The sequence below is a fragment of the Peromyscus maniculatus genome, chromosome 19 (genome assembly GCF_049852395.1).
Source record: "Peromyscus maniculatus bairdii isolate BWxNUB_F1_BW_parent chromosome 19, HU_Pman_BW_mat_3.1, whole genome shotgun sequence".
In the NCBI taxonomy this organism is placed as follows: Eukaryota; Metazoa; Chordata; class Mammalia; order Rodentia; family Cricetidae; genus Peromyscus; species Peromyscus maniculatus.
Window position 1 is genome coordinate 6,057,934 of NC_134870.1, and position 12,416 is coordinate 6,070,349.

The 12,416-nt window shown below is 42.0% G+C and overlaps 1 protein-coding gene across 6 annotated transcripts in view; it reads right to left on the reverse strand.

Moving 5' to 3' along the window:
- Kctd1 (potassium channel tetramerization domain containing 1) overlaps positions 1 to 12,416 on the reverse strand; it is a 208,493-nt gene that overhangs the window by 40,015 nt on the left and 156,062 nt on the right. For all 6 annotated transcript variants that reach the window (XR_013045977.1, XM_016001598.3, XM_076554768.1 and 3 more), the window contains exon 2: positions 11,643 to 11,821. Coding sequence is in view for 5 of the 6 variants with exons in the window: in XM_016001598.3 (XP_015857084.1) it covers positions 11,643 to 11,821 (179 nt within the window). In the remaining variant the exon portion in view is untranslated. The remainder of the gene's footprint in view (positions 1 to 11,642; positions 11,822 to 12,416) is intronic.

The following is a 12,416-nucleotide window of genomic DNA, read 5'->3' on the forward strand; positions in this document are numbered from 1 at the left end:
CGCTCCTCAGTCACTGGGTGGGTGTCCTCTCACAGCAGCAGTACGATCTCCCCTTCCTTCCTGGTGACATTCCACGGCTGACCTACCCTGTGATGCTTTAACACAGGCATTGGATTATCCAACACGCGGATCAAAACGCAGGGTATAACAGAACGGCTTAGTCACCGGCATGCTGCAACTTTATGCTTTTTGGTTTTGTTTGTTTGTCTGTTTGCATTTTAGACAGATTCTCTCTGCGCAGCCCAGGCAAGCTTCATCTGGGATCCTCCTGTCTCTGCCTCCTGAGACCTCAGATTATAGATATATACCACTGAGCCTGGATCCATGCAGCAATTCTGAAGAAAAGTTCAGTGAACCATTTGGCAAATCAGATGCATTCATTCTAGCAGCACTTAGGTTTTGTGGTCTTTAAAATATGGGCTTATGTGGTAACATAGTAGGACCCATGTCTAGGAGTGACAGAATTAAACTGGAAGCAGAAAGGCAGGAAAGGGGACGTCACAGAATCCCCATGCCTAACACGGGAGTCTAGAAAGTTCCATAGGCCAGGATACAAGTGGACAGAAATGCAAACACTGGATTTGAATGTCTTCAGAACACAGGCTTCAAAGATCTTTTTATCTTAGGGTTTTAAAAAATATTTATAGTACTCAAAATTATGTGTATATGTATGTGTCTCTGTGTATGTGTACGTGTCTCTGTGTATGTGTGTTCATATGTGAATTTAGGTATATTTTGGAATAGAGAAGAGGGTGTTGGATCCTCTGGTTATGAACTACCCAACACGGACATGAGTGCTGGGAACCAAACTCGGGTCCTCTGGAAGAGTAGGAAGTACTCCTAACCACTGAGCCATCTGTCCAGCTCCATATTTTAGGTGGTTTTGTTTCGAGACAGGGTATATATGTAACACAGAGTGGCCTGGAACTCACAATCCTGGCCTCCTGATGGTCTCCTATTACACTGACCGGCCTTCCCCATGGTGCAGCTCTGCTGCACTGATCCTGTAATGTCTAACGTGTGTGAGAGTGACGCATGCCAGATGACAGATCTCTGCTGGCCAGGCATACATGCATGGCTCCTCCATCCTGAAGCTCTGGACGTACACCCTTGGGTGGTCATGGGCATCAACCCCATGGCTGCAAAAAGGGGGACTTGAGTTTTGCAGTTACCTACATATCCCCGTGTGCTTAGTAACTCCACAGCTATTTTGGAGACATCCATTTAGCATAATCTGCTTACGTGGGAGTTAACTCATGTACCAGGTTTAAAATATACAAAAGCTTTGTCAAGCCTTCAGCTCAGCTGGCTTAGGGGACTGGAGCCTGAGCGCTCCCTGGCTCACAGTGAGCTCTTTCCACCCAGACCCTCCCTTTATTACCACCCAGTAGGTCCTATTGATTAGTAGTATCAGACCACTTCCCCGAGTGGAAATGTTCAAATCTGAATGAACAGCAGCATAGCACTACTAAAATTGCTTTTGCTAAAAGGGACAGTGATAGATGTGAAAGACCCAACTTTGAACTCAGATAAGTCTTTCTTATGGTGATATTTTATTTGTACTGAAATGTGATTTTAATTTTATGTTAATAAATAAAGTTGCCCTGGGGTCAGAGCTATTAGAGCCACAGCAAGAGCGTGGTGGTTAGAAGAGCTAGGTAGATTTCTGTGTGTTCAGGGATACAGCCAGTATTGGAGACATACGCCTTTAAGACCTGGAGGGTGGTACTTACAGGCAGTGACAAGGCAGTCATGTGGTTGGGTTTACAACCAATGAGAAGGCAGAACAGAAAGACTATTTAAAGACAGACAAACAGGAAGAAGCTCTCTCTCGGGGAAGCTAGGAGCACTGCAGGAGGTAAGATTTTAGCTCTGAGCTCTGACCTCTCCGCTTTCTCTTTTACATTGGCTCTGTGCTTCTTATTTTAATAAGACGATTGGTTACATCTACATCTGGCGCCCAACGTGACAAGAATCCATTAAAAACTGCTTGGGGCCGGCTCCTTAGCCTGAGCAGCTGGCTCCCTAGCCCTGGCCCAGGTCTGCTTGGCCTCAGGCTGGACTGTGAGCTGCTTGCTTAAAGCCAGTGCTACAAACAACTCAGGCCTGCCCTGCCAAACAGGGCCCCTGCCAGTAAAGCCAAGCCTTGACTCGGCTCAAGAGGGAATAAGTGGCTGGATTTAAGCTTTAGCCGGCTACACTTTCACTTTCGCTTTTGCTTTCTGTCTGTCTGTCTCCGGCTACACTTTCACTTTCGCTTTTGCTTTCTGTCTGTCTGTCTGTCTCTCTCTCTCTCTGGATTCACACCTAGGACACTAGGTGGCTGTTTTGAAATTCACTCGGATTTCTACTGTTCTACGCAGATTTGGTAAGTCATAAAGGAAACTATTTAAAAGACAAATTTTTTCCACATTTAAAAAAAATGGGTTTTCTGTGTACATTGATACTTATTCAGGATTTCAATGGGCAACTGCTCTGAGTTCTGAAAAAGCTGATTCTGTAATCACTCATTTGCTAGAAGTTATGGCCATCATGGGTATATCTGCACAAATCAAAACTGACAATGCTCCATCATATGTCTCTGTTAAAATGAAACAGTTTTTTGCTTATTACAATATAAAGCATATTACAGGAATACCACATAATCCTACAGGTCAAGCAGTTATAGAAAGATCAAACAGAACTCTAAAGGATATGCTAAATAAACAGAAATGGGTAAATAAAACTCCCAGAAATAGACTGCATAATGCTCTTCTAACTTTGAATTTTCTGAATGCCAATGAGAAAGGAACAACAGCTGCAGAGAGACATTGGATAATAGAAAAAAACTACAGAATTAAATCAGCCTATATACTTTAAGGATGTGCTGACCTCAGAATGGAAACCAGGGTATGTATTACATTGGGCATGAGGTTTTGCTTTTGTTTCTACAGGAGAAGATAAGCTGTGGGTACCATCAAAATTGATAAAGGTTCGATTTGAACAAGAGAGACCTCTTAATTAGAGGAGGTGATAGTTCATCAACCAGCATGAACATCCAATTTAAACTAACTTGTACCAGTAACACATGCCTTTTCATTTAATCAGATAATAACTTGTCAAAAGGAAACATCCCCAAAATTAGTCTTGGGGAAAGGTTTTTGTTTTTGTCTTTTAGGAGAATGAAGGTTAAGGAATTTGAAGAACACTGGACAAATGAGACAACTGAAGAAAAGGGACAAATCATCTATCCCAAGAAACAGAATGAAACGATGTATGGGTATATATTATCTAAAAAATTTTATGTCTTCCTAAATGTTTGTTTCTGCTTTTCTCTAAAGATTTAACACTATTGGTCTTCTAATAGTCCCAGTTCAATTAAAATTTAAAGCTGACTTTGGAGTTGGAGAATGGCTCTCTCCTTCTTTAAACTCAAGCATGTTGTTAAAAGGAAAATCCCTGTATCATGCCAGAATAAAAGAGCCATCTTCTGCTATGGTACAGGACAAAGGCAAAATTAATTAAGGGACTATTCTATTACTAATCTCAACTCTTTGATTCTATTCTGATTCTTTAAACTTTTCTTAAAGTATAAACTTTATATCAAAATTTACAAGATTAATATATATATATACATTTTAAACTTTGTTAAGATATGAATGGTCATATAGAGTACTAACTAATTCTAGAAAAAAGGCTAGCTGCATATATATGTCTTTGTGTTCGAGTCTCTTATCAGTTTTCTGCAGGAAATCACGGCCAGGCCTAACATCAACTGAAGTCTCCAGGAAGAAGATGGGGCCCCACAACAACAACAATTCCACGTGGACAATAATAATATCACTAAGCTGACAAACATCATCTACAGATCAGCTTTGAACTACAAGGTGCTCAGAGCAATTTTGAGATGACTAGCTGAGATGATCCAGTCTCAAAGACTACTTGAATAAGGACTTGAGATAAACCCTGAACTTTGGCATTATACACAGACTGGATAATAATGAAGGATATAGTTACCTTTCCTAGAATTTGACAATTAACCTAAAATTTTTCTTTCAGGATAAAGATAACTTCGCCCATACCCAGCAGGAAGCAATTTTAAGAATATGATGCCCACATTCCCAAAGAAGTGGTGTGGGGCAGGTGGTTTTTTGGTTCTTTTAATGGGTTTTGGGTCTGGGATAATTTTAATTGTTTAAGGGGGTTGGTTACATGTTGTTGTCAAGGGTTAGGAAAAAGGCTAAGCAAAGGAGATTAGATTTAAGGTTCTTGTTTAAAAAAGAAAAGAAAAGAAAAGAAAAAGACAATTACTAGTTTTAAATATTTTACATTATTACCAACTATTAGGATATAAAGAAATGAAAGTTAGTAGTTAGACATTACAATAGAAATTGTAGTCATATTAGATATGTTTTAAAAATTGAGCAGATATATTTTAGACAGGTCATCTTCAAACCCTTCAGAGATCTACTGAATATGGCATTTAAAATGTTTTAATAACTTAGAAATTTTTCTTTTTTGAGACATGTTGGCTCCTGGCAGTACCAATCTACTTCAGAGAAAATATGGGCATTGAAGAAACTGCATATGGAGTTAATTTTCATTGTGGCAAAAGTTAGCCACTGGACAGCAAAGTATCCTCGAATCAACAGGACAAAATGGACAGACAGAACACGAAACAAAGGACTACCGATTCCTGCCAAAACAAGTGTGGTTATGGCTTTATCAGAAGGCATCTTCTGAGGCCAGGACAATATGGCACTATCCCTGAAGTGGCCTTCACAATCTGGAAAAGGTACAATGCCCTTTTCTTCGAAGGCAGCTGAACAGGCAGTGGGCCGATGGCTTCTGTTGTGCAATGGAACAGCAACTGAAAGCTCACGCCTCTCAATAGTAGACTGGCATTTAATAGAGGGATGTGGAGAAGAAGGGGATGCTGAGATGAAGCCATATATACACAGCCAAGAAGAATGGACAGCTGAATTAAAAAAACCCGTCAACAATTTCCAGAATTTAAAATCCTGAATCATGACATGACACTAGTGGAATTCAGGTGATTCTGGTACATGGACTGCTCTCACCCAATGTGAGCTTGAACTGTTGACCTTGTGTACAACCTACTTCACAAATGAGTCTGTCAGATACGATAAGCCTATAGGCTGAAGATGATGCCCCAACACTGTGGAGAAACCTTAGGTGACTGTCCAGGCAGCTGGCTGTTTCTGTCAACTCACAAAATTTTTGGAAGTTGCTTTTGTGCACTTCCTGTTTTTATTTTTGTTAGCTAATATTATTTCCTTCTTGGGTCTCTGAGGGAGTTGAAGATTAGTTAGTTATAGTTGAAGATTAATTAGGATAGAAAGTGAATTAGATACATTTTGGACTTACTAAAATAGGATAGATAAGGGAATTATTTTCTCTGATTTGTCAAATACAAATGGACTAGACATCGTTTAGGTATTTGTTACTTGTATATATTGTATATAGTTATTGTACTTTTGTATATAGTTTTTCTTTTGTTAGTTATAACCTTTTGCCTTTTTTCTTTTTATTAAAATAGAAAAAGGGAAATATGGTGATATTTTATTTGTACTGAAATGTGATTTTAATTTTATGTTAATAAATAAAGTTGCCCTGGGGTCAGAGCTATTAGAGCCACAGCAAGAGCGTGGTGGTTAGAAGAGCTAGGTAGATTTCTGTGTGTTCAGGGATACAGCCAGTATTGGAGACATACGCCTTTAAGACCTGGAGGGCGGTACTTACAGGCAGTGACAAGGCAGTCATGTGGTTGGGTTTACAACCAATGAGAAGGCAGAACAGAAAGACTATTTAAAGACAGACAAACAGGAAGAAGCTCTCTCTCGGGGAAGCTAGGAGCACTGTAGGAGGTAAGATTTTAGCTCTGAGCTCTGACCTCTCGGCTTTCTCTTTTACATTGGCTCTGTGTTTCTTATTTTAATAAGATGATTGGTTACATCTACACTTTCTTAAAATGATTAGTGAGTACATGTTCTTCATACACATATGCCAAGAGCAGATCTTCAGGATGCCCTGTAATTTGGCATGGGGCTTAATAAACAAATTATTCCAATATTTACGTGTTTCATTATCAGTTGTGTTAATAAAGTGTCACCCATGTTTTTGAGCCAGTCATAATCAGCTCTACCCTTCAAATATGCCCAGGCCAGAGAAAGAATACAGCATCTACAACCACCTCCCCTCAGATGCTCACACTACAAATCAAGTGAGTAGACCTGTATCCGTCTGTTCATTTTCTTTCCTTTTAAGTGGTGCTGGGTTGGATCAGGGATGTTGGGGAAGTATCCTACCACTGAGCTATATTCCCAGAGCCCCCTACCCTCTTTAAAAAAAAAATTGTGAGACACAATCTTGGTAAGTTGCCCAGGCTGGCTTTGAACCCACAACACCCCTGCCTCTGTTTCTTGATGAGCTCAGATTACAGGCCTGTAAACATCTGAAAATATCTGATGGTGGCATATTTTTCTTGACTTTTCCTTTGTTGTTGTCTCTAGTAAAACTTTATTTGTAAAAACAGGCAGCAGCTCCATGAGTGCGCGTTTGCTGACCTCTGACCGCCCATCTTTACATGTACATGGCTGTCTCCTATCCCTGTACAGGTTTGGTTTGGTTTTTCCCAGAGTGCCTCGTTCTTTAGGCCAGTTTAGCCCCAAACTCAATATACCTCTACTTCAGCCTCCCAAGTGCTAAGATATAGTGTGCATGCTGTCCTTGGTCTGGTTTTTGTGTTGGTTTGTGGGGTTTGTTTTTCCTTTAAACTTCGTGGGTATAAACTCGTTATAGATCCAAACCAGGTGTTCTTATGGACTGCAAGGCCAACCAGTAGCCCCGGCTGGAGATTTAGAGCAGTCACCGTTCCTGTCAGTGCCTGGGCCAAACTCAGGCCCTTGTGCATGTATGTGCTGCACCCCAAAACTGTGTACCCACCTCACGCCCCACGCCCCACGCCCCACGCCTCACGCCCTACGCCTCACGTCTTTCAAGGCTGCTACTTACAAATCTTAACTACAAGTCTTCCCTGTAATCCTAGAAGTCTCCCTTCCCTCTGAACCGCTCCACCAGAAAGAGGTAGCTGGAGAAGAACCAGGGGCTCTAAGTGGGTAGGGCATGGGGAGTCCTTCAGGGATAGGAGGGTTCAAAGCCCCTAGAACCTACAGAGTGCTAACCAGAGTTGCTAATAATTCGAAGGTCATGGGTAACCCAATTGGTCTGTTGGGGCTTTATTGACAGAGGGTTGACTAGGTCGGAGATCTTCACAGAAATTGAAGGGACCTTTGACACCTATGGGAAATGTCACAAACACCTGTTCTTCTATATATGTCTGACTGCTAAACTCTGAGTGTGGGTCCCTTCCTGAATTTTCTTTGAGATGAATACTAATTACTTATAAAAGTGTCACAAGAACCAAGGAGAAGCCGAGCAGCACATGGTGGCCAACTGAACACTGAGCCAGTGTTATCTGAGCAGTGTCGCTTGTTTTAGGTATAAGCCATGGGGACAGAAGTTCCTTTGAAACTTGACATAAGCTTAAAGCTCTCTCCTGTTGGAAAGGCTGAGCTCAAGGCAGGGTATGTAAGAGAGGACACAGTACAGACACAAGGAAGGAGACCCCAAGGTCAGGCTGTCCCCTGGCTGCAGGGAAGGCAGGAGTGGGGTTCTGTTAGAATTAGGGAGGCAGTTTGAAAGGAGACCGCTGCTGCGCATGGCAGACTACTGTGCATCAAACGCAGGGCTAGGAAGTGATTTCTACAATCACATTAACGATTAGCTTTGCAAGAGGATGCATTTGTACCTGCTTCACAAGAGAGAAGGCAGGTGTTTGGCCACTGGGCCCTACCAACCTATCAAATAACTGCCAGGCGAATGGCAGACCCACATCTAAATGCAGGTGTACGAGTCAAATCACTTCCGCTTGGGCTGGAGGTGAGGCTTAGTGATGGAGCATGTGCTTGCCATGCACAAGGCCCTGAGTTTGACCTCTGAAACACCAAAAGAAAGGAAACAGTTCTTTGTTGTTGCTGCTGTGATACTAGGGGTGACGGGTGACTGGAAATGACAAGAAAACTTAGGAAGGCAAGCTGAACAATCCTGCCTTTTCTAATTCGGTTGATGGGAAATTTCAATTTTTGATATATGCAGGTATCAGGATGGGGAAAGGACAGGTTTAATTCTTTTCATAAAAACGTATATTCCTAGTTTAGGGCTGCCACACAGGAAAGAAGACACAGAAGCAATTTTACATTTTCTAGCAGCCACAAGGGCAAAGTGAAAAGAAACAAAACTTGTCTGAAACATATTTCTACATCACTAAAGATGTTATCATTCCAACAAGAAAAGGAAGTAATGTAAAAATCATTGGAATAGTTTAGACTTTTTTTTTTTTTTTGGTTCTATGCCTCAAAATTCAGTGTGTAATGTATGGCAAGAGGGGGTTTCAATTGGGAATGTCCGCTCTCTGGATGCTCACTAGCTACATGTGGCAGCTGGTTACTAGGAGACCAAACAGCTCTAGAGGGTGAAGGAATCTGGAAGCTGATGCACGTTTCAAGACATGAGCAATGAGGGTCAAAACATGGACTTGAGGAACACTCACAGAAAGGTAGACTAGGGAAGTCTCCTAATGAGACATTATATGAGGTCTGTTTCTAAAATATGGATCACCAACAGGAGGTGAATGAAAAATTATGTGAGACTGCAATAGAATAAAGAAGGGCGATCAACCTTTTAATCTGCCTCTACGGCCCAAGGTCTGAGCGAGTCCAGAGCTCTACAGAGGACTGAACCTCAGACTGCATTAGAACCTCCATTAGACTAGGGAAAGACCCACGCAGCTGCACTGAGCAACCAGAACACAACCAGCTGCCTAAGGCACGGGCCAATGGTCCTAACACCCACATCCAAAATGCTCCAAAGTCCAAAACCTTGGCATGGGCTTCTACTCGAGTGTGTGTACATACGTGTTCATGCATGTTTGTGGGGCTTGGAGGGATGCATGTGTGTATGGAGGCCAAAAGTCAACCTTGGGCATCATCCCTCAGGAGCTGCCCATCATGTTTTTGGAGACAGGGTCCCTTATTGGCCTAGAGCTTGCATAATTAGCTGGTTGGCCAGTGAGACCCAAGGATGCACCTATCTCTGTCTCCCTGGTACTAGTGTTCCAGCTGCGTTCTGTTGCTGGGATAAAATACCCTGACCAAAAAAGAGGGAACGGGTTTAGTTAGCTTGTGTTTCTAGGTCACAGTCCAGCACGGAAGGAAGTCAAGGCCGGAAATCAAGCATGATCCTTAAGTGGATACCCTAGGGAATGCTGCTTGCCAGTTGGCTTGTTTGAAGGCTCATGCTTAGCTAGCTTTCTTATTCATCCTGGACACATGCCTAGGGACTGTAATGCCTACAGTAGGCTGGAGTTTCCTAGATGCATTAGCAATCAAGACAATACCCCACAGGCATGCCAACCTGATCTAGGCAATTCCTTAACAGAAGTCCCTTCTTCCCAGGTGACTAGTGTATGTCAAGTTCACAATAAATGCTAAGTGGGACAGCTGGAATTATAGGGACATACCAGTTTTTTTTATGTGAGTTATGGGGGTTGGACCCATGTTTTTGTGGCAAGCTCCTTACCAATTTAGCTATCTCCCCAGTCCCCAAGACCTTCTCTGTAACAACGTAACATCCTACATGGAAAATTCCAGGTCATGAAACTTGGTTTCATCCACAGAATTATTTGAAATATGATACAGAATGATCCTTGGTGTGTGTGTGTGTATGTGTATAAAACATAAATCAATTTCATGTTCAGACTTGGGTCCTCTTTCCCCAGATTTTTCATTATTTATGGACAAATATTCTACAATTTGAAAACATGCCAAATCAGAAATGCTTCTGTTCCTATGAGCTTCAGAAGGAGGCCCCTCAAGCTGCATTAAGTTTCCCCTTATATCAGAAGTTTTAAAAGTTAACCAAAGCAAAGGCCACCAGACCAGACCACTAACCTACCCTACATTTAAGGACAGGACTTGGACCTTTGTATATATTTTTTACTTCACCCTGGATTTAATGTTGCATCTGAAGGGCCAGCAGCGATTTTCTGTAGTTGCATTTTGTTGCTGGGATAAAATACCCTGACCAAAAGAGGAGGAAAGGATTTAGTTAGCTTGTGTTTCTAGGTCACAATCCAGCACTGAGGAAAGTCAAGGCCAGAAATCAAGCATGATCCTTAAGTGGATATCCTAGAGAATGGTGCTTGGAAGGAATACAAATAGGTACACTTCAAAAATAATAATATTTATAAAGCCATATTCTTGAAAACTACAGCCACTGCGACCATGGGCTTTTGTAGCGCCTTCTTAGTATTTTTGAGTCACACCTGCCCTAATACCCGAGAGATGGGGTTGTAAAATGCACAGCTTTGTGGACACCTTATAAACTTCTATTTTAACCATTTCATTTTTCTTGTGGAAAGTAAAGCTGTAAATCAAGAGAACAAACTTTTTTATCCTTTTTACTCCAATTTTCAAATTCTTTTATAAAGTACTAGGCAGTCAAGAGAGATCTGAAAAGCTAAAATGCCGGTCTTCATAACGTTTTTATGGTATCTATGATTTTTATTCTATCTTGTCTATTTGGGCTATAAACATTATTCTCTGTTGGGGAATAGTATTTTAAGGTGTGTTACTTTAGTTTACATTGCATTTAACTCTGTGACGCTGTGTTACTGTGCCTGTGTAAAACACCGATGGTCTAATAAAGAACTGAATGGCCAATAGCAAGGCAGGAGAAAGGATGGGTGGGGCTGGCAGGGAGAGAGAAGATATAGAGGGAGAAATCTGGGAGAGAAAGATCTAGGATCGAGAGAAGGAGGTGGACTCCAGGGGCCAGCCACCCAGCTACACAGCCAGCCACAGAGCAAGAGTAAGATTTACAGAAGTAAGAGAATGGGAAAAGTCTAGAGGTAAAAGACAGATGGGATAATTTAAGTTAGGAAAAGCTGGCAAGAAACAAGGCAAGCTAAGGCTGGATGTTCATAAGTAAAAATAAGCTTCCGTGAGTGATTTATTTGGGAGCTGGGTAGCAGGTCTCCCAAAAGAAAAAAAAATAAACAACAACAATTTTCTCTGTCTGTCTCTTTTTCGCTCTCCATGTCTGTGTGCACATGTGTGTGCCCATGCATGCCACAGTACACATGTAGAGCTCAGAGGACAACCCTCTGGATTCTCTCCTTCCACTTTGACACGGGTTTGAACTGAGGCCATTAGGCCTGCTCCGCGCCATTTCACCTGCCCCCACCATTTTATTTTGAAATAGGGTCTCACTCTATAGTCCTGGCTGGCCTTGAACTCATTATGTAGCACCAGCTTGCCTTGAATTCATGATTCTTTTCCCTAGGGTTCCTGAATGGTGGAATTACAGGCATACACCATGGCACTCAGAAAGTGCCATTTGGGCATGTACTCTGTGCCCCAACTTGTGGAAGCCATGCAACCATAGCCCTGGATAGCCTTAGCAGGTCATGCCCTACACTTGGCATTGGCCAGGCCACATTGTTCTTCTGATGGAAGGAAACACAGTCAAGAGCATCAAAACACATGCACTTCTGAGAGCAACATCCCCACTTTTGTGATTACCTTGACTCGGGGTATTTGGTGAGGGTGGCCAGGCTGCTGGTGTACATGTGGCCGCCCACGTCAATGTGGACGGGTGCATTGGACTTGGTGAGCTGCGCTGGAGTTGGAATGCCTTGGTTGTTCAGTGGCGATGCAGGGGATCTAGTGATCAGGGGTCTTGACATATTGGGCCGACTGTCCTACAGAGAGAGAAGCACATTTAGATATGGTTTCTGTTGTTAATGCAAACAGAAAACATGGATCATAAGAAATGAGGAGTGAGTACCAATGATAACCACTTGGTAATAAAATCTGGAAAATCAGCAGGTTCTCTCACTTTTGTTTTAATGATTATAAGAATAGCAAACCCTGCCACAGAGAGAAAGAAAACCTCATGTGCTCGGGATCCAATTCTGATGACTCTGAGGGCTTATTATACAAATGAATTTTCATATTATGCAAATGACAAGTGGCTTGTGGAGAAATCCTATTCATTTCAAATGAAGAGATAATCAATGCTTAAAACAATACGCACCCAAACAAAACATGTGTGGTTTATACTTCTCTTTGAAAACTCCCTCATTGTTATGCAGAAGGACTAAAGCAGATCTTAGCCATGTGTGTTCTGTAAGACAGTTTCCTAAGGTTCTTTTTTTTAATCACAAAAGAGTGTTGCACAGTTCTAGCCATCCACAACACGGGCTTATCAGTCAATAGATTTAAAAAAATCAAAAGCCAGTTACTTGCTCCCCAGTTCTCTTCCTGGGAGTCTGTGGCTCTGGGATGCTTCAAAAC